This window comes from Hyperolius riggenbachi, chromosome 4, assembly GCF_040937935.1.
Source record: "Hyperolius riggenbachi isolate aHypRig1 chromosome 4, aHypRig1.pri, whole genome shotgun sequence".
NCBI classification, from domain to species: domain Eukaryota; kingdom Metazoa; phylum Chordata; class Amphibia; order Anura; family Hyperoliidae; genus Hyperolius; species Hyperolius riggenbachi.
This window is the reverse complement of record NC_090649.1, coordinates 475,166,562-475,186,872: the sequence shown is the minus strand read 5'-3', so window position 1 is coordinate 475,186,872 and position 20,311 is coordinate 475,166,562. Positions and strand designations below refer to the sequence as shown.

Sequence of the window (20,311 nt, the reverse complement as noted above, 5' to 3'; positions counted from 1 at the left end):
CATCAGCGGGAGAGAGGACACGGCAACGGAGGCGCAGTGGTTTTCAGACTTTAAAGTCTGAAATTCCAGAAGTAAACCAGAGGCGGGGCCGGAGCATTGGGGAGTTGCTGCGTGGGCACAGGATGTCTGCGGGGGACCATTAGAAGCCCCGAGTAAGTTCAACTCATTTTCCCCCGACCCCCCTACAGTGTCCCTTTAAAGGGATACAGTGTTCTCCCCAGAAATATTTTCCAGCCGGGTGGCATGGAAAAGTAGCCGGGTGGTGAAGTAAGGTCACAATGCTTGCTACTGGGTTGTCTGGCGATCAGCAAAGAGCTGGAAAATCCCCTGAAAAGCAGTCCAGTGTGAATGGGGCCTTAGTGCCATAGCCCCATCATCACATGTATGACTGTGACAATGACCAGACATCATTCACCACGCATGCTATGTACATGACTGTACACACACTAGGAGCAGGAGAACAGTGCCGACTAAAGCTGATCACACAGGCAGACACCAGGGGTGGTGAGAACCCCAGAGGGGAATTTAGCACAAATAAGGCTAACTTAATTTGTGAGCATACAAGTTAGATTTTCTTTATAATGCTTAGTGCATACAATGCAATTTTCATTCAGATTGGTGTTAAAATTGATTATTTCCGACAGGTCTGATCTGATTTTTGATTGTTTTTCTGATCGATTTTGTATAGAAGTGATCAGAACAACGAGTGGAAATCAGATTGGACCTGTCGGAAATAATCAAATTGACCGTTAATCTGACAGAAAATTGCATCGTTGTGTACTAAGCATAACAGCTGAGACAAGACAGCTAAACTAAACATTTAGCCATTCATGTGCAGATTGTGAAAGCTGGATGTTGCAACGATTTAACTGAACAATCAGAGAAAGACTTGGTAGTTTGTGATAGAGTGCAGGGACAGCAGTGTTAGATTACAAAGGAAGTATGTATGTAGTGAGACAGGAGCCAGAGTGAATGCCAAGTACCAGGCTCCTCTTGCAGCTGGCTGTAAACTGCTTATTTATCTATCATGACATCTTTTGCAGTGTTTAATGGGGTATATTTCGAAAGTGTTGTGAAATTCTTAATGCTTGAACTAATTTAGAGTAAATAAACTTTTTGATGTGTTAAGGAGTCCATGCTTTAAAGCTTATTTGATGAATGAAAGGGGGTAGGGGGCCTTGTGCTTCTGCACTGATAAGGAGAGGAGGAGGGGAGCTATTGCCCACTGCAGTGGCCGGGGAGATAAATGATTTACCAGAAGGAATAGAGCCATGCAATTCAAGACCTCTCTGCTCCTTCTGTGTAGTACGGCCGCTCACCAGCTCCTTCATAGTTCCCGCAGTTCCGGCTCATCCGCGCTGTGCTCAGTTCTTGTGCTTTCCCCGCCCCTCCACCACGCTGATAGGAAGGAGGGGAGGAGGAGAGGGGGAAGGCTGCAAACTGCTCTGACAGACTCCAGTGCTGCTGTGTTAACGTGAACATCCAAAAGTTTCAGCCTTGCAAAAGGCTATGTAAATAATCCGGGTGGTCAAATGAATCACCTGGGCGGCCAATTAATTCACCCGGGCGGCGCGCCCACTTGAAAGGCTCTGGGGAGATCACTGGGATACTTAAGTCAAAAATAAAAAATGATTTTTACTCACCTGGGGCATCCCTCAGCCCCCTGAAGCTGTATGGTGCCCTCGCAGCCTCGCTCCGTTCCTCCTGTCCCCACCGGCGGCTACTTCCGGGTTCGGCGACAGCCGCCGACAGGCTGGGAACGCGAGTGATTCTCCGCGTTCCCAGCCGCTATATCACCCTCTATGCAGCAAAAGCGTATATGTTATACGCTATTGCAACATCAGTGTTCTCCCCAGAAATATTTTCCAGCCGGGTGGCATGGAAAAGTAGCCGGGTGGTGAAGTAAGGTCACAATGCTTGCTACTGGGTTGTCTGGCGATCAGCAAAGAGCTGGAAAATCCCCTGAAAAGCAGTCCAGTGTGAATGGGGCCTTAGTGCCATAGCCCCATCATCACATGTATGACTGTGACAATGACCAGACATCATTCACCACGCATGCTATGTACATGACTGTACACACACTAGGAGCAGGAGAACAGTGCCGACTAAAGCTGATCACACAGGCAGACACCAGGGGTGGTGAGAACCCCAGAGGGGAATTTAGCACAAATAAGGCTAACTTAATTTGTGAGCATACAAGTTAGATTTTCTTTATAATGCTTAGTGCATACAATGCAATTTTCATTCAGATTGGTGTTAAAATTGATTATTTCCGACAGGTCTGATCTGATTTTTGATTGTTTTTCTGATCGATTTTGTATAGAAGTGATCAGAACAACGAGTGGAAATCAGATTGGACCTGTCGGAAATAATCAAATTGACCGTTAATCTGACAGAAAATTGCATCGTTGTGTACTAAGCATAACAGCTGAGACAAGACAGCTAAACTAAACATTTAGCCATTCATGTGCAGATTGTGAAAGCTGGATGTTGCAACGATTTAACTGAACAATCAGAGAAAGACTTGGTAGTTTGTGATAGAGTGCAGGGACAGCAGTGTTAGATTACAAAGGAAGTATGTATGTAGTGAGACAGGAGCCAGAGTGAATGCCAAGTACCAGGCTCCTCTTGCAGCTGGCTGTAAACTGCTTATTTATCTATCATGACATCTTTTGCAGTGTTTAATGGGGTATATTTCGAAAGTGTTGTGAAATTCTTAATGCTTGAACTAATTTAGAGTAAATAAACTTTTTGATGTGTTAAGGAGTCCATGCTTTAAAGCTTATTTGATGAATGAAAGGGGGTAGGGGGCCTTGTGCTTCTGCACTGATAAGGAGAGGAGGAGGGGAGCTATTGCCCACTGCAGTGGCCGGGGAGATAAATGATTTACCAGAAGGAATAGAGCCATGCAATTCAAGACCTCTCTGCTCCTTCTGTGTAGTACGGCCGCTCACCAGCTCCTTCATAGTTCCCGCAGTTCCGGCTCATCCGCGCTGTGCTCAGTTCTTGTGCTTTCCCCGCCCCTCCACCACGCTGATAGGAAGGAGGGGAGGAGGAGAGGGGGAAGGCTGCAAACTGCTCTGACAGACTCCAGTGCTGCTGTGTTAACGTGAACATCCAAAAGTTTCAGCCTTGCAAAAGGCTATGTAAATAATCCGGGTGGTCAAATGAATCACCTGGGCGGCCAATTAATTCACCCGGGCGGCGCGCCCACTTGAAAGGCTCTGGGGAGATCACTGCAACATAGAGGGTGATATAGCGGCTGGGAACGCGGAGAATCACTCACGTCCCCAGCCTGTCAGCGGCTGTCGCCGAACCCGGAAGTAGCCGCCGGCGGGGACAGGTGGATCGGAGCGAGGCTGCGAGGGCACCATACAGTTTCAGGGGGCTGAGGGATGCCCCAGGTGAGTAAAAATCATTTTTTATTTTTGACTTAAGTATCCCTTTAAGTAATACTAATTGCCTGGCATCCTGCTGATCTTCCAGTTATCAGTAGTGTCTGAATTACACACCTAAAACAAGCACAAGGCAAACCCAGTAAGACTTCAGTCAAAAATATTTGATCTGCACGCTTGTTCAGCATCTGAACCCAGATTTCCAATTTGCATTGTGTAAAAGGAAATAAATATGCCTTTTTTTTTTTTTTTTTTTTTTTTTTATAAAGTGCCAACATATTACGAAAGTCTTCATACCCCTCTTACTTCTGGTGCCCTTTAAAGTGGACCTGAACTTTTGCACAGGACAGAAGGAAAACAGAGAGAAATGCACCCTGTATGTATTTAGAGAAGAGCCTGTATAATTCATGTGCATCTTCAATTAATCACAAGTGTAATTTGATCTCTCAACTGTGTCAGAACAGAAATTCTGCAGTCCTCTGCAGAGACAGCCAATATGTAAACACAGGATGTTAACCCTGTATGCCTCCGTGAAAGCAGAAAGTAGACACTACATATTCATTGCAGGAGTTCTGTAAGCTGTAACAAATGTCTTATTTTAAAGGTCAATATGCTGTTGCTTATCCAAAGCCCCATCTACACGATACGATTCTTTGTGCGATTCAATTACGATTCTATTTACGATCCGATTAAATCCGACATGTCCGATCCGGATTCGTTTCGATGCAATTCGATTTGACATTTTTTGCAATGGCAAATATAATTGCATCGAATCGAATCCCGATCGGACATGTCGGATTTAATCGGATCGTAAATAGAATCGTAATCGAATCGCACAAAGAATCGCATCGTGTAGATGGGGCTTTATAGAGCAGAGAGGAAGTTCTGAATTCGGGTGCCCTTTAAAAGCCAGCTTGGCCAAGTGTCCTGTAGCATGTATTCCTAGGTTTAGGCACATGCTACAATCTCTTTGCGCACTGGCTGCTGGAGTGTGCCCTGCTGGGAACGACAGGAATCCTGCATGATCAACGTCACTTCAGCGATGATTCAGATACTTTATTTATTATTTTTTTTCAGTTCTCAGAGAGCACAAACTGCTTGCTTCAAAGCTGCTGCTAGAAGAAAGTATTGACACTGCATGATGCAATCAGCAGAGCATGACAGGCCTGTACAATAAGGATATGTGTACACTGGATACCTCGTCTCCAGACGCAGCGCAACAAGTGCAGGCCTGGAAACTCCAGGGGAACGCAGCGTATATACGAGACACACAGCAAAAGGGAGGGTGAAAGGGGCAGGATGGCCCATAAAACATACTTTTATTTTAACACACACTTTTACTAAATGTTTAACTAGTGTCCTGCACAGACTTTTAGGTTTGGAGAAGTGGGAGCTCACCTAGCCCCCGAGGCTGAAAACCCTGTAGGTGAGCAGGGTTGGGGGGGGGGGGGGGAAAGGTCATATTAACTGAAGAGTTAACTGAATGGGTAAATGATGAATTGCCTCGAATTGGGTTTATAAAAAAAAAAAAAGAAAAAAAAAGGGTTTTAGCACAACAGACAACAGGTCCTTCACAAATGTTCCCCAATGACTGTAAATGGTATGTACACACATAGCCCCGCCCCTTAACAACAACAGGTGGAATCGCTAGCCTGAAGGTTAGCGTTACGTCTGTACAGCACCCTGCCCAGATTTGTCTCCCGAGGGATCGTTTCTGGATCCCCACTGGGCAACAATATTGTGTGTGTACTTCGCTTTACGCTACAATTACAGTAATGCGTTGTGTCTGTCCATAGAATCACATTGCTAACACAATGGAATTATATACAGTGAGTCCAGGGTTATCCCGAACTCAAATAACTAGACGTTTTAACCAACCACTACAAATTGCCGACAGTGCTCACAATGATGAAGGCCAACTTCTTAGGCTGTTTGTTGGCTCAGCTGTGCTTAATGACTGGGCTCCACGGCTTCCCCAAGGTTATAATACTTTCAGTTACTGTATTTAAACATTTAACAGAGTTTATGGTATGTACAGAGTGGGGTATAGTGTGCTGCATAAGCGTATTACACGTTCTGACGTCACATCATGTGATGTCATGTTGCCACGGAGATGCGATGCGGGACATCGGTGAGCAAGGTGAGTTTCAAACCCCCCGATGCCCGTTCACAACTCTGCAGGGAGGGAGAAGGGAAGGAGGGGAATCCGGCCACCTGTCAGCAGGCCGGAGAAAAAGCACACGTGGGCCGGATGCGGACTGTGGTTTGCCCAGTGCAGTCCAAAAGCCTTTCAGATGGGCAGCTGACAGGAGGCAAATTCACTGCCTGTCAGCTGCTCTCTTGCATCGGTTAGGCACTAGTTAGTACTTGGGACAGTGCTGGACAGATGCCCCCTACATATGCAGCCATGCTCAGACGTGACATGATGCGGTTGTCTATCTCCGAGTAATGCGGTCGCCTGCCTCCGGGTAACGCCACCGCGCATCAAGCACCGACACATGTGGCATTACAACCGCTGCCATTCAAGTTAAACCCGAATGGTGCTGGTGGGCAGCAGGCTGGGTGCTCAACTGCCTGGCAAGCAGTCCAGCCGTCCATCTGAAAGAGGCCTTAGGAGGCGTTATGGAGAGTGATACTAGATACAGATTTATATTTTAATTTTTTTTTTTTGGAAGGGGAGGGGGCACAGTGGTGGACTAAGGAGAGGGTATAATTAAAATGAAATTATTAAAAAAAAAAAAAAAAAACTCAAAATACTTTAATGGCCATTCTGGAAATACAGGGGTTAATTATAAGCAACACCATAGGCCACAATACATTCTCCTAGCTCAATAAACATACATGTGAATGTAAGCCCGAGCCAGCCAATGTGCGAGAAGCCCCCTGTGTGCTCGTTCACGCTGAGGGCGTTTTTGCCCTTAAAAAAAATAAAAATATCGCCCTAAGAACGCTTGTGCAATGATTCCCTATGACAGAGTTCACATCTGAGCGGTTTGTTTCCGATCTGATCAGCAAAGTCCTGCCTGTACCTGGAAGGTATAGGAAAAACACAAAAACACTTTGTGCAGCGAATGCGTTCGCGTTAAGAATAAATACATTGTATTTATTGTTTTCCGGGTCAAAGAGTTCACTTCCTGACTTGCGTCAGGGAGTGAATTACAAACCGCTCTGGAACAACGCTTAGAAAACCGCTAAGCACAACAAAAAAAAAAAAAATGAATCGCTCACCCAAATGCCAGGAATTGAAAAAACAAAGCGTCAAAAACCGCCCACCGCTAACGGCCACGCGAACGGAACGCAACGTGAACAAGCCCTGAAAGAGTATCCAGAATCCCCCTGAGCGCTCACAGGTTGTACGCATGACAAAGCCTCAAATGACTCGAAAAAGGATCTGCTCTCTAGAGCGGCTGCCCCTCATTGGAGAGACGCGGAGACAGTGCATGGCTCGCTCGCCCTAGCAGACCTGCGCTGCCTGCTACGCACCTTGTTTGCACTCTCTCCACAGAACTCGCAAACATCCTGTTCTGACAATTACTACGCATTACCACAGTCCAAACAAGGCATGCAACGCCAAGGAACAAGAGAGAAATAACCTCGCAATGCAACAGTGCCAGGCATGCAGACAAGATTATACTAAAAAAGAAGTCAACCAACCCTAGCTGACATTTCAGTGTACAAAAACTGGAAGCGGCTCTTTCTGCAGTGTAAGCGCAGCGAGGATCCACTGCCAAGAGTCAAATTTCTGCACATTTTAATCCTAGTGGTGTCCTATTCACCTCACCTACAGGCACCACTCCTACATGAACTTACTTGTCATCCTCACATTCCCCACAACAGCCAGGGCTGCCAGGAAAGTCTCACCTCACAGGAGCTGTTCTGCCCTAGATCTAGGTTAGAAAGTCGAGAAATATCACTCATACAAAGGCTAGGGTGCCTAACTTTTTGGTTGCCTGTTTGAAAGATCAGATAGCCCCTTTAAAGGGCTGTCGAACATTTTTATTCCATTTGTGATCGAAAATGATTATGTCTGATCATTCATACGAAGAATACAATACAATATACAATACAATAACATTTCTATAGCGCTTTTCTCCCTAGGACTCAAAGCGCTTAGGCTCTCTCAGATTCAGTAATTAGTAGGATGAAGTATTCACACAACAAAAGTTATATTTCTGCAAATGCCAAACTGAACAGGTGGGTTTTCAGTCTGGATTTAAACACGTCCAGGGATGGAGCTGTCCTGATCTGTTGAGGTAAGGAGTTCCAAAACATAGGGGCAGCATGACAGAAGGCTCTAGGACCAAAAGTTTCCAAGTGGACTCTGGGTATGACTAGATTATTAGAACCTGTGGATCTGAGAATGTGCTACGCAGCTGCAACATATCTTTCATGTATCCAGGGCCCAGATTATTCAGGGATTTAAATGTCAGTAGGCCGATCTTGAATAGGACCCTCCATTCTATAGGTAGCCAGTGAAGGGAGTGCAGAAGTGGTGTTTTGTAAGCAATCGTTCAGCAAATAGTATCATTAGTGGTCACCTTCAACTGTAACAAGAGGGATATGGAGGCTGCCATATTTATTTCATTTTAAAACATAACAGTTGCCTGGCAGCCCTACTGGTCTATTTAGCTGCAGTAGTTTCTGAATAACACCAGAAACAAGCATGCAGCTAATCTTGTCAGATCAGACAATAATGTCAGAAACACCTGATCTGCATATGCTTGTTCAAGGTCTGAGACTAAGTATTAAAGGCAGAGGATCAGCAGGACAGCCAGGTAACTGGTATTGCTTAAAAGGAAATAAATATGGCAGCCTCCAGTCTATATACCTCTCACTACAGTTGTCCTGTAAGCAAGACCAGTTGCCTGGCAGTCCTGCTGATGCCCCGTCTCTAATATGTTAAGCCATAGCCCCTGAACAAGCATGCAGCATATCAGGCGGTTCTGAAATTATCATCAGATCAGACAATATTAGCTGCATTATTCAGACACTACTGCAGCCAAATAGACCAGCAGGGCTGCCAGGTAACTGGTATTGTTTAAAAGGGAATAAATATGGCAGACTCCATATCTCTCTCACTTCAGTTGTCCTTTAAGGCTACTTTCACAGTAGGACGTTGCATTTGATGCGACGTTAAGGTCGCACAACGCAGCTGTAACGCTAAGCATATACACTTTCACAGTGTGACGTTAAAGTTGCACGTTAGAAAATGTAATTACTATGGAACAAAAACGGCGCATGCAGAACTTTAAAAAAAAAAAAATAAATAAATAAAATATTAATGAGCATGTGCAACACAAGTAACCCAGCATATTCATTGCTAAACGCACAGTAGGCCTGAACGATTTTAGGAAAAAATTGAATGATTTCCGTCCAAAATTACGATTTCGATTTGATTCACGATTTCCATCAAATCAAGCTTTGTTCCCCCCCCCTTTGTGCCTGTCCCCCCTCTGTCCCCGTCTCTCATTGTGCCCCCTTTGCCTCTTCATGCCTCCTTTGTGTCTCTATGCCCACTCTGTTTCTCTCTGTGCCCACTCTGTGTCTCTCTTTGTGCCCCCTCTGTGTTTCCTGTGTCTCTCTCTGTGCCCACGCTTTCTCTCTCTGTGCCTCCTCTGTCCCTCAAGTTGCATCAGTTCTGGACATAGCTTCAAGCACGAGTCCAGCGATGCCAGTCTATCCACTTTGCCTCCTGTAGGCTCTAATGCACGGCATACTTCCTGTATATCATGTGACATACAGGAACCCGAAGTTTTGCCAAGCACAAGAAGCGGCAGAGGGCGATAGAGGATGGAAGGTATGTCCAACCCTGCAGGCACTGGGACTTTGGGAAAGTTTGAGGGTGCTTCTTCAAACTTCCTCTTGTGGAAATGACGTGATCGCGATATTCGCCGCTTTGACGATTCTGAAATTGTGATCTTGGTGATCGCGATTTCGATTTAAATTCGATTTATCTTTCAGGCCTAACGCACAGCATGCAGCACCTTCTAATAACGCTACACGTTACACACTAACGCAACGTGTGCACTGTGAATGTCGCACAGACTTTGCACTGCTGTGCGTTACTCTGTGTTAAAATATTTTATAACGTGCGACTTTAACGTCACACTGTGAAAGATGCCTAAATCTATCGAGAGAGAAAAAAAAAATTTGATGGACCGGCAGCATTACACTGCTATATGCAGTGCCATGAAATGCCATGCTATGTGCCATACATCTACCATTGCTCCAGCCCTGCAGTTGACAGAGCTTCAAACCAGTAAGATCCATCATCTCGATCAATCCTCAGTAGACATTGTGCTCGATCTGTAATGTTGTGCAATCCCTGTTGTAAAATTATAAATACAACACATGCCACACACACACAAAAAAGAAAAAAACTGGCAACATTTGGACATGTTAAGACTTTTATAAATGAAACAATTTACAGTGTTCTCTCTGCTCTTGGGTGCTCCATCCGGCTAATTTGGGTGACCACCCGGCGGCTCACCTCCTCCTATGCGGTTAGCAGAGTTGCATAGAGAAGCGCTGGCCCTGCATTCTCCCGTTGCACCCCACCCGGCCGCTTTTTCATGCCACCCGGCTGGAAAAAAAATTCTGGGGAGAACAATGACAGGATCTCCAGAAAATTGCACAAATTCCTAGTGAATCGATGCAATTTAGGGGTGAAAACATAATATGAAAACCAGGAGCCGGTCCGGCCAAAGATTTACAAGCCAATTAGAGAAAGCCTAAGGCCTGGTACACACCACGCAATTTCTCGTCTGACTTCCGGTCGAATCGATCATTTCGAACAGGTCCGATCTGATGCCCGATCATTTTTCTCATCGCTTTTCTAATCACGTCTATACAAAAATCGCTCAGAAATCAGATCGGACATGTTAGAAATAATAGATTCGACCTGCAATCAGACAAGAAATTGCATGGTGTGTATCAGGCAGGGGGTCATTTTAAAGGAGCCCAGGCCTAGGAGATATCCTGTCACAGATGTATCGAGCAATGACCTTGTTTAGCAGACACACACACACAGGGATGGTTCTCATCTGATACTGAATGCAGGTCACCTGACTAGAATAAGCTCATTTATGCCCGTTTGCACTGCGTGGCCTGTGTTCCTGCGCAAGTGGAGGCCTGTCATCTCACAAGACAATTCCCAGCAGAATGTGACACTACCCTCAGACCAAATCACCGTCCTGCTGGAATACCAATCACTTCCCAGGTCATTATTATCCTACACGGCTGGCCTGTCATTTCCAGGCACTACAGAACAGCTGAGAGTACTGTATAGATACACCAGCTGGCCAGTGAGGGTGCCTCAGATGTGGCTGAAGACTTCACAATGACTGGCTTCTGATCCCTAGTCCTGACCTATAAGTAAAGCACTCATTTCACAGAGGATCATGGACAGTGAATGGCCACTTTGCACAGACCAGGGGACTCTGTCTAAAGGTGCGCATTAACGACACAATCCCAGGAAAGATCGATCGCTTCAGATCATCGGTATAATCGATTGACAAGGAGTGGCCGTGCCCACTAACAGCCAAAAACCCACTAACCAATTTGATCAGATTAATGGAATCCAGGGGTGTGGAGTCGATACAAAAATCATCCGACTTCAATTTCCACGTTTATGAAACCTCCGACTCCATCTCCAGAAACCCAAAATGGCTTCAACTCCCGACTCCGCAGCCCCTGCATGGCTATAGAGTGGGTACAAAAATTATCCGACTCCTCAGTTTGTGAAACCACCGACTCCTACACTCCAACTCCACAGCCCTGATGTAATCAACGTGCTTTTTTGGTTCGATTCCCATCAATATGATCTGATTGGTTAGTGGGTTTTCAGCCTTTGGTGGGCAGGACTGCTTGTTTCCAATTGATCACAACGATGATCGAAATGATTGATTGTCCCTGGGATTGTATCATGAATTAATGAACGATAGTTTTAACAATTCCAGCATCTCGCCAACAGCTCCCCACAAAATACCGGTACACGTGTCCCTCATATAACGCTCCAGGGGGCAACCATGCAGTCAGTCCCCATCAGTTACCATCCAGGCTGTCATAGGTAATCAGCCTTCCTCAGTTACCCTCCAGGTGGCAACTGGTAATCATTGTGGTGACAGGCAGTCCGTCCCCTTAGTGGCGATTGGCTATAACTTTGTATACATTTACATCTCTAGATGGTGAATGGCAGTTACTTGTGCAGTGGGTGACAGGCAGTCACTTTCTCCAGATAATACTCCACAAGGGGTGACTGGAAGTCAGTTCCTCAGCAGTCATCCCCCTCGGTGGCGATTGGCAGCCTTTGCTCCCTCCGATACCTCTCAAAGGTGGTGACTGTAACTCAGCTCCTGTACAGTACCTCCACCCCCATTTCCCCCTCCAGGTGGTAAATGGCATTCTGCTCCTATGCCTATACCCCTGTTATCTGTCAGTCAGAGCCTCCTAAGTACTCCTCTGGGTGGGAAGTGACAGTCGCACCCCCCTAAGTTAACCTTGCAAGTTCTGAGTGGAAGTCAGAGCCCGTCACTAACCCCCTCCCCAGGTGTGCGCTTTGAGTCTGCAAGGAGAAAAGCGCAATATAAATGTTATTTGTCTTGTCTTGTGTGACTGTCCAACAGACTCCTGAGGGTAATAGCCAAGGAATGAAGAGTTTCAGATTGCCCAGCAAACTCATGGTGAACCAGAACTCCTAGGAGTGTGTGTGCCAGGGAATGCCTGCTCTGTGACCCTACAAGCAGGGATCAGCAGCCCATGCCCCCTCCGATACCCCTCCAGAGGGTGACTGCCAGGAAATGCCCATTCAGATTTAGATGCACCCAAGGGTGGTGCCTACCAGGAAATGCCTCAGAGGGGAATGCTGCTTCAGATAACCCTCCAGAGTGAGTGCCAAGGAATGTCCCCTCAGATACCCTTCCAGAGGGTGCCTGCTAGCGAATGCCCCCTCAGATACCCCTCCAGAGAGTGCCTGCTAGGGAATGCCCCCTCAGATACCCCTCCAGAGAGTGCCTGCTAGGGAATGCCCCCTCAGATACCCCTTCAGAGGGTGCCTGGTAGGGAATGCCCCCTCAGATACCCCTCCAGAGGGTGCCTGCTAGGGAATGCACCCTCAGAGGGGAATGCAGCTTCAGATAACCCTCCAGAGGGTGACTACCAGGGAAGTTCCCCTCAGATACCTTTCCAGAGGGTGCCTGCTAGGGAATGCCCCCCAGAGGGTAACTGCCAGTAAACATCCACTCAGATATCTCTCCAGAGGGTAACTGCCAGGAAATGCCCCCTCAGATACCCCTCCAGAGGGTGACTGCCAGTAAACACCCCCTCAGATATCCCTCCAAAGGGTAACTGCCAGGAAATGCCCCCACAGGTGGTACCTGTCAGGGAATGCCCCCTCAGAGGGTGACTGCCCCTCAGATACCCCTCATAGGGTGACTGCCAGGGAATGCCCCCTCGGAGAGTGACTGCCAGGGAATGCCCCCTCAGATGGTACCTGCCCGCAAACACCCCCTCAGATACCCCTCCAGAGGGTAACTGCCAGGGAATGCCCCCTCCAGAGGGTAAGTGCCAGGGAATGCCCCCTCCAGAGGGTAACTGCCAGGGAATGCCCCCTCCAGAGGGTAACTGCCAACTCAGATACCCCTCATAGGGTGACTGCCAGGGAATGTCCCCTCAGATACCCCTCCAGAGGGTAACTGCCAACTCAGATACCCCTCATAGGGTGACTGCCAGGGAATGTCCCCTCAGATACCCCTCCAGAGGGTGACTGCCAGGGAATGCCCCCTTAGATGCCCCCACAGGTGGTGCCCGGCTCCGGAGTGCCCCGGGGTTACCTTTGAGGGGTGGCAGGGGGGAGAGCTCCACCAGCGCCCCCTGTCCGCGGAACTGAGACGAGCCCTGCGAGCGCTTCTGCCTCTGCGCCTTCCGCACAGACTTCCTCGTGAAGCCGTCCACTTTCTCGGCGGCGGAGATGGCCGACATGGCGGGAGAGGGCTGTCTGCTCCCCGGGCCCTCCTAGCTTCTCTCCGCTGCGCTCCGCCCCGCCATCTTCCTTCCTTCCGTCCCCTCCGGGGGCCGCTCGCTGTGCAAAGCCGGGAAACCGACGTGTGGTGGCGGCTGCTGCTGCCGGTGCCGCCGCTTCTCTCCGACGCTGACTGACAAGCCGGCCAGCCAATCACAGCGCAGGGATCAGCGGGGAGGATTCCAGCTCCCACGAGCGCTCCGCAGCTGGAAAGGCATTGGCAATGGCAGCTCGTCGGCGGCAGAGGGCAGCAGCGCGGCATGAAAAGGCGGAGCCAGTGGCGTGACGTGTGTAAGAGAAAAAAACGTGTGCAGGAATGATGGGCGTGACTGTGTTGCTATGGAAACGCGCGGCGCTTGAAGTTGCGTATACCAATTGCAGCGCTCCGCTCGCAGTTCCGCTCAGCGGAGGAGCCAATAGTGCGTAACGTGCCACGTGACCCAATCTGCCCTATGAGCAGGGAGGAACTGCAGCTGGAGCTCTCTGTCAAACTACAAATGTTTTGTTCTTTTGCATAGTTGCAGGGTTAGAACTGGCAGGCTGATTGTTCTTTCAGCTGTCCTGGACTCCTGGGCCTCTGTGAGAATTCCAGGAAGTCAAGAAATCAGTGCAACTTAGGCCACATACAGACATCAGACCATAGTCTTTGGAAAATGAAAGATCACAGACCAATCTTACCACCCTTCCTGTAGTATAAGAGCCATACTCTACACAGTCTTTTCTATGGAGCTGAACTCCACATCAGACAGAAATCTTTGCAAGATGCTGCACACACAGATGCTGTACAGACACAAAAGATCAGTATCTGCAAAAGATCTGTTCCTGCCAAAAATCCATTCCTACAAATTGCAATGATAGCGGAAAATTGTATACTTACCTGCCGGTAATTTTCCTTTCCCCGAGCATACATGGCAGCACTACGGGTATTGGCCCCGCCCACATACCCCATTGGACAGAATAACTATAAAGGTTTAACCAGCCCCCCGACAGGTGTCTTGTAACTAGCACCTCACCGAATGGGTGGGTACCCGGTGCTGCCATGTATGCTCGGGGAAAGAAAATTACCGGCAGGTAAGTATACAATTTTCCGCTTTCCCCAAGCTTCCATGGCAGCACTACGGGAACTAACTAGCATTAGAATAGACGGGCGGGAGACTGATGCAGGTGCAAAAAGAATAATCAAACTCTTTATTTTAACACAAAAATGAAGCAGATCCAGAAATCAAAACTGCCTTTCCAAATTCTAAAGAAGTACTACTGTTAGTATCTACTCTATAATGAGAAATAAACGTGTTAATGTTAGTCCAGTTCGCCGCTTGGCATATTTTGTCTGGTGCCACCCTGGCATGTGCCGCCCACGAGGCAGCTACGCCCCGGGTGGAGTGGGCGCTAATCTCTTTTGGTGGTGTGAGTCCCACTGATTTATAAGCGTCCTGAATAACTCGCACCAGCCAAGTAGAAATTGTCCTTGTAGACACAGGTTGTCCTTTCCTGTAACCTGAGAAGATTACAAATAGTCTGTCTGACTTGCGTATATCTTTAGTAGCTTGAACATAGGCTTTGAGGATTCTAGACACATCCAATGCACGGAGACCCTCAGATTCCTCCTGTGAGAGGTTAGGCAATGACCACTCCTGGTTAAGATGATAGGAGGTAGAGACCTTCGGCAGAAACCCTTGCACTGGCCGAACTTGAACTCTATCTGGCAGGAAGACTAAATAGGGTTCTGTATGGCTCATTGCCTGAAGCTCCGAAACCCTTCGGGCTGAAGATATCGCTACTAAGAATAGAGTTTTCAAAGTTAAGTTAGGTAGAGAGCACTCTTCAATCGGTTCAAACGGTCGTTTGGTGAGATATTCCAGGACTATTGGTAACTCCCACTTTGCAAAAATTGGCTTTATCGGCGGCCGGATCTTCATTACCCCAGTAATAAATTGTTTTATCAGGGGGTGTAACGCCCACCTATAGCTCGACAATGCCGAGATTGCCGAAACTTGAACCTTTAGAGAGTGGAAACTAAGACCCTTTTCCAGGCCTGATTGTAAGAAAGATAAGACTTCGTGAACCGGCGGCTGTACCGGATTGAAGTTCCTTTGTGCCGCATGCTGTATAAATAACTTCCATATTCTCTGGTAAGTGCTATTCGTTGAGTTCTTTCTAGCTTTCATAAGTGTTTCTATTACTGGGTCGGAACAACCTACTTCCTTTAATTTCCTCCTCTCAACCTCCAAGCCATCAATTGCAGTCTCGACGGGTCGGGATGTAATACTGGTCCCTGAGAGAGAAGATCCTTGGTGCAGGGAATACTCAAAGGTGGATCCGTCGTCATCAGTTGAAGAATAGGGAACCAAGGCCTGCTTGGCCAAAACGGAATCACTGCAAGCAGTGTTACTGGCTCTCTCCTGAGTCTCAACAGTAGCTTGAGGATTAGCGGTACTGGAGGGAATACATATGCCACTCGAAACGACCAAGGGGCCGTTAATGCATCCACTTGCTCTGCTTGCTGTTCTCTGTATCTGCTGTAATATCTGTGGCATTTTCTGTTGCAAGCCGTCGCCATCAAGTCGACTTCTGGTGTCTCCCAGTGATTGCAAATCAATTTGAACACTCTGTCGTCCAACGTCCACTCGTTGTTCGACACTTGAACTCGGCTTAGAAAATCCGGAACAATATTCGACACTCCCGGAATGTGGACTGCTGATAGAGAGATCAGATGAAACATCGCAAAGTTGAAGATCTGCGCCGTTTCCTGCAAAAGTGTCTGGCTGCGAGTCCCTCCTTGATTTCTTACGTATGCCACCGCCGTGACATTGTCCATGCGTAGCAGTACTCGTCTGCCCTCTATCTGCTGAGAGAAATGTTTCAGGGCGCAGAAGGCCGCCCTCAGCTCCAGTCTGTTTGCCGACCAGTTCCTCATAATCCGTGTCCATTGACCCTGGGCTGAGAGAGTTCCACAGGTCGCTCCCCAGCCTGTCGTACTCGCATCTGTGGCGATGACCACTGGATCCTCTGGAATCAGTTGAATACGTTGTTGGAGATTGTAGTCTGTGAGCCACCATTTCAAGTCCAGCTTCATTCTGTTGGTCACAAGGATGATCTGCTGGAGATTCTGACCATCCCACTGCCTCAAAAATCCTTGTTGAAGGCATCTCATTTTCCATTGTGACCACGGCACCATGGGTATTACTGCGGACATTGTCCCCAGAACCTGAAGACAGTGCTTTGCCTGAATCTGCGTGGCGAGAAGAATCCTCAGCACTCTTTCCTTTATTACTGGAATCTTCTCCTTCGGCAGGCATACTGCGTTTTGACTTGTCAGAAATCTGGCTCCTAGATATATTATATCTTTGGTCGGGCCCAACTGACTCTTTCGGTAGTTTATCAACCAACCGAATCTGGTTAATGTGCTTAATAGTATGTCTCTGTGCATGAGTATTTCCTCTTCTTTTCTTCCCAACAATAGGATATCGTCCAGATAATGATGGACTCGCAACCCCTGAAGCCTCAGAATTGCTATTACTGCTAATAGTATTTTCGAAAATGTCCTTGGGGCCGTGCATATGCCGAATGGCAGACATACAAACTGGAAGTGTCGATCCTGAATACAAAAGCGGAGGAATCTTTGGAAGGATGCTTGAATGGGGACGTGTAAATATGCGTCCTCCAGATCGATAGAGAGTAAGTAATCTTCCCTTCCCACTATGGAGATGATTGTGCTGAGAGACTCCATCTTGAATCTGTCGAGATGAATGAATGAGTTCAGGTGCTTTAGATCTAAAACTGGTCTCCAGTCTCCTGACTTCTTCTGAACAAAGAAGAGAGTCGAATAGAAACCTCTTTTCTTCTCTCGTGCAGGAACTGGAACTATTGCCTGCTTTGTTAGCAATTCCTGCACATAGGTCTCTAGTATATGCTTCTTCTGTGGACATGATGGGACTCTGGTTCTTATGAAGTGGTTCGAAGGAGGAGGATCTGCAAAAGTCCAAAAGTGACCGGTTGTCACCGTTCTTGTGACCCAAGGCGATTTGATGTTCTGTCTCCAAATGTGAGAGTACTCTTTTAGCCTTGCGCCCACCGGGCACTGTTGGACAATGTAACTGTCAAAAGGACTTCTTATTGGGCTGAAAGGAAGTATTGCCTCTTTGTTTAGGTACTCTGGAAGTCGTGGCCTGTTGCTGTTGCTGCCAAGGTCTTTTGAAATTTTTTCCGGGTTTGTAGGACCTAGCATTTCTATATCTTGCAGATTGCGTTTGATTGGATGAGAACTGTCTGGCCGGACGTCTGTCCTGCGGTATAAGGCCTGATTTGCCTCCAGTTACCCTACTTATTGCCGCATCCATTTTTTCTCCGAATAAGGAGGCCCCATCAAATGGGATCTTGCACCATGTTAGTCTTGAAGCTGGGTCAGCAGACCATGACTTAAGCCATAAGGCCCTTTTCCCTGTCACCGAAAAGAGCATAGATCTTGCTGAAGCCCATAAGATATCGATAGCGGCTTCGCCCACAAACTCTCCTGAAATCTTTAGATCTTCCAGGCAGGTCAATAAATCCTCCTTGCTTGCGTTCTCTTTGATTCCTCGCTCTATATTTTCCGTCCATACTTTAATTGCTTTTGCCACCGAAGTCAGGGCTATTGCCGGTTTACAGGCGCCTCCTGATGTAGTGTATATTTTCTTTAGATCGAAGTCTAGTTTCCTTTCAAGGGAATCTTTGAATGAAATTGTGTCTTCCAGCGGGAGTGTGACGTGCTTCGCTAAGCGGATCACTGATGCATCCACGATCGGTGAATTCTCCAGAGGTTTCGCATTCTTATCTGGAATGGGATATAGTTTAGAAAACTTGTTAGTTAAAGGAGGCCTCTTTTCCATCTTCTTCCATTCACTCTCTATCACTGCCTGAATCTCATCCATAACCGGGAAGGTGAGTCTGGCCTTACTTAAGTGCTTGTAATACTGCTTCTTTGTCTTCTTCTTACTTTCCTTTGATTCATTATCTGAATCTTCCCACTCAATCGCTTCTCTAACAGCTGCTACGAAAGGTTCAACCAACGTAAAATCAAACCCCACTTGATAGTCTTCTTGCATGCTCACAGCGGCTGATGTAGATGGTAAGTCCTGAGCCGTTTGACCTGAAGCCGGGTGAGATGGAAGAGACGTCAGATAATTCTGCATCGAGTCCTGAACTGCTTTCTGGATTATATCAGAGACGTCCACTGGCTCCGTGGGTTGCTCACTTCCTAATTGCTGAAAGCAAGTGGCACAGACTAATTTGCCCGGCATTACTGGCTTATTACAAGCCCAGCAGAGTTTGTCTTGCGGTCTACGACTCGGGGATCTTGACCTTGATCTTGACCCTCTGTGTGATTTACTGCGCTTAGATTTTGTTTTCTTTGCTCTATCATCTGAAGGCGCCGTGTGTCTCCTTGGCGACCTGGATGATCTTCTCTTGTCGCGAGACCTTGTTTCGCTGAAAGTGACAGAAAGAATAATTAGACCTCCTGTCGTCCAATCCATGAGACTTACCTTAAGTCTCCCTTACCTATAGTGATATTGCTGGTCTGTGTAGGGCCTGTAGGCATCCATATTGGTGGCTACCGAACAGCAGCAGCAAGCTAGAAGATAGAAAAGACGTAAAAGCCAAGCAGATTCGCAAGAAAGCCCTTGCTGAGACAACAACTATAGCCTATTGTTTAAGTCCGCTTACCTGTGTTGCTGACTCGCTGTACTCCTCTGCCTCCGCAAACTGCCTCCAAGTAACAGCGTTACCAGCGCTCAGCTGTCTGAGTCGCTGGTTTAAATAGGCACCAGCGCGTCATCCCCGCGCCCCTGCTCCCAGCATGCCGCTCCCCCAATCAGAGCAGCCTCTAGCCGAACTTCCGGATACAGTGCGCTCCACAGTCGGACAACGCCTCCTCCATGTGCTCCACCCCTCCTTCCGGGTACGGCTTCTGCCGTCCAATCAGCCCGCAAAAGCCGAACTTCCTGTCAGCCAGGGGAGGCGGAGGATACTGGGGCCAGAGTGAAACGCACGCCAGCAGCCATAGCAGCGCCATTACAACCTGTAACATTCTGCCATACAAACGGAACCCGAAAGGAAAACTTACTAAGCGCCCATTCACGCTTAGAAGCCACAGGAAGGAAGGATGCCTGCCCAAAACCACGCTATTAGCCTGGTAAGCAAAAAAAGGAATGTCCAACTCTGTATGTAACACATTTAGTGCCACTTGTCTGTCAGAGTGGATAAAGTGGGACCCCCAAGACGCAGCAGAACGGGGTCACTGTCAATATACTCTATTAGAGCGAACATGACAGTCTTGCTACAGGGGAGGACCTGTGCGATAGCCACATGATGCGGCTGGTAAGGGAGAAAAAAAAAATAAAAAGTTTATGCAGGAGAAAAACACCTGCCAGTCCAATGAGGTGAGGGACAAGAAAAAAGACACCTGTCGGGGGGCTGGTTAAACCTTTATAGTTATTCTGTCCAATGGGGTATGTGGGCGGGGCCAATACCCGTAGTGCTGCCATGGAAGCTTGGGGAAAGTCTATGAGATCTGCAGATCATCATACACACATGATTTAACTGACATTCATCTGCAGATCTGCAGATCTGAAAATCCATCCTGGTGGATCTGATCTGCAGATGAATGTCAGTTAAATCATGTGTGTATGATGATCTGCAGATCTCATAGACTATCATTGCAATTTGCAGGAATGGATTTTTGGCAGGAACAGATCTTTTGCAGATACTGATCTTTTGTGTCTGTACAGCATCTGTGTGTGCAGCATCTTGCAATGATTTTTTTCTGATGTGGAGTTCAGCTCCATAGAAAAGACTGTGTAGAGTATGGCTCTTATACTACAGGAAGGGTGGTAAGATTGGTCTGTGATCTTTCATTTTC

General features: G+C 47.4%; 1 protein-coding gene across 1 annotated transcript in view; it reads right to left on the bottom strand.

Moving 5' to 3' along the window:
* Positions 1-13,594, bottom strand: part of PPP2R5A (protein phosphatase 2 regulatory subunit B'alpha) — a 174,059-nt gene extending 160,465 nt beyond the window's left edge. The window contains exon 1 of the mRNA XM_068232937.1: positions 13,226-13,594. Coding sequence (XP_068089038.1) covers positions 13,226-13,373 — 148 coding nt within the window. The 5' untranslated portion in view covers positions 13,374-13,594. The remainder of the gene's footprint in view (positions 1-13,225) is intronic.
* Between the last annotated feature and the right edge of the window lie 6,717 nt (positions 13,595-20,311).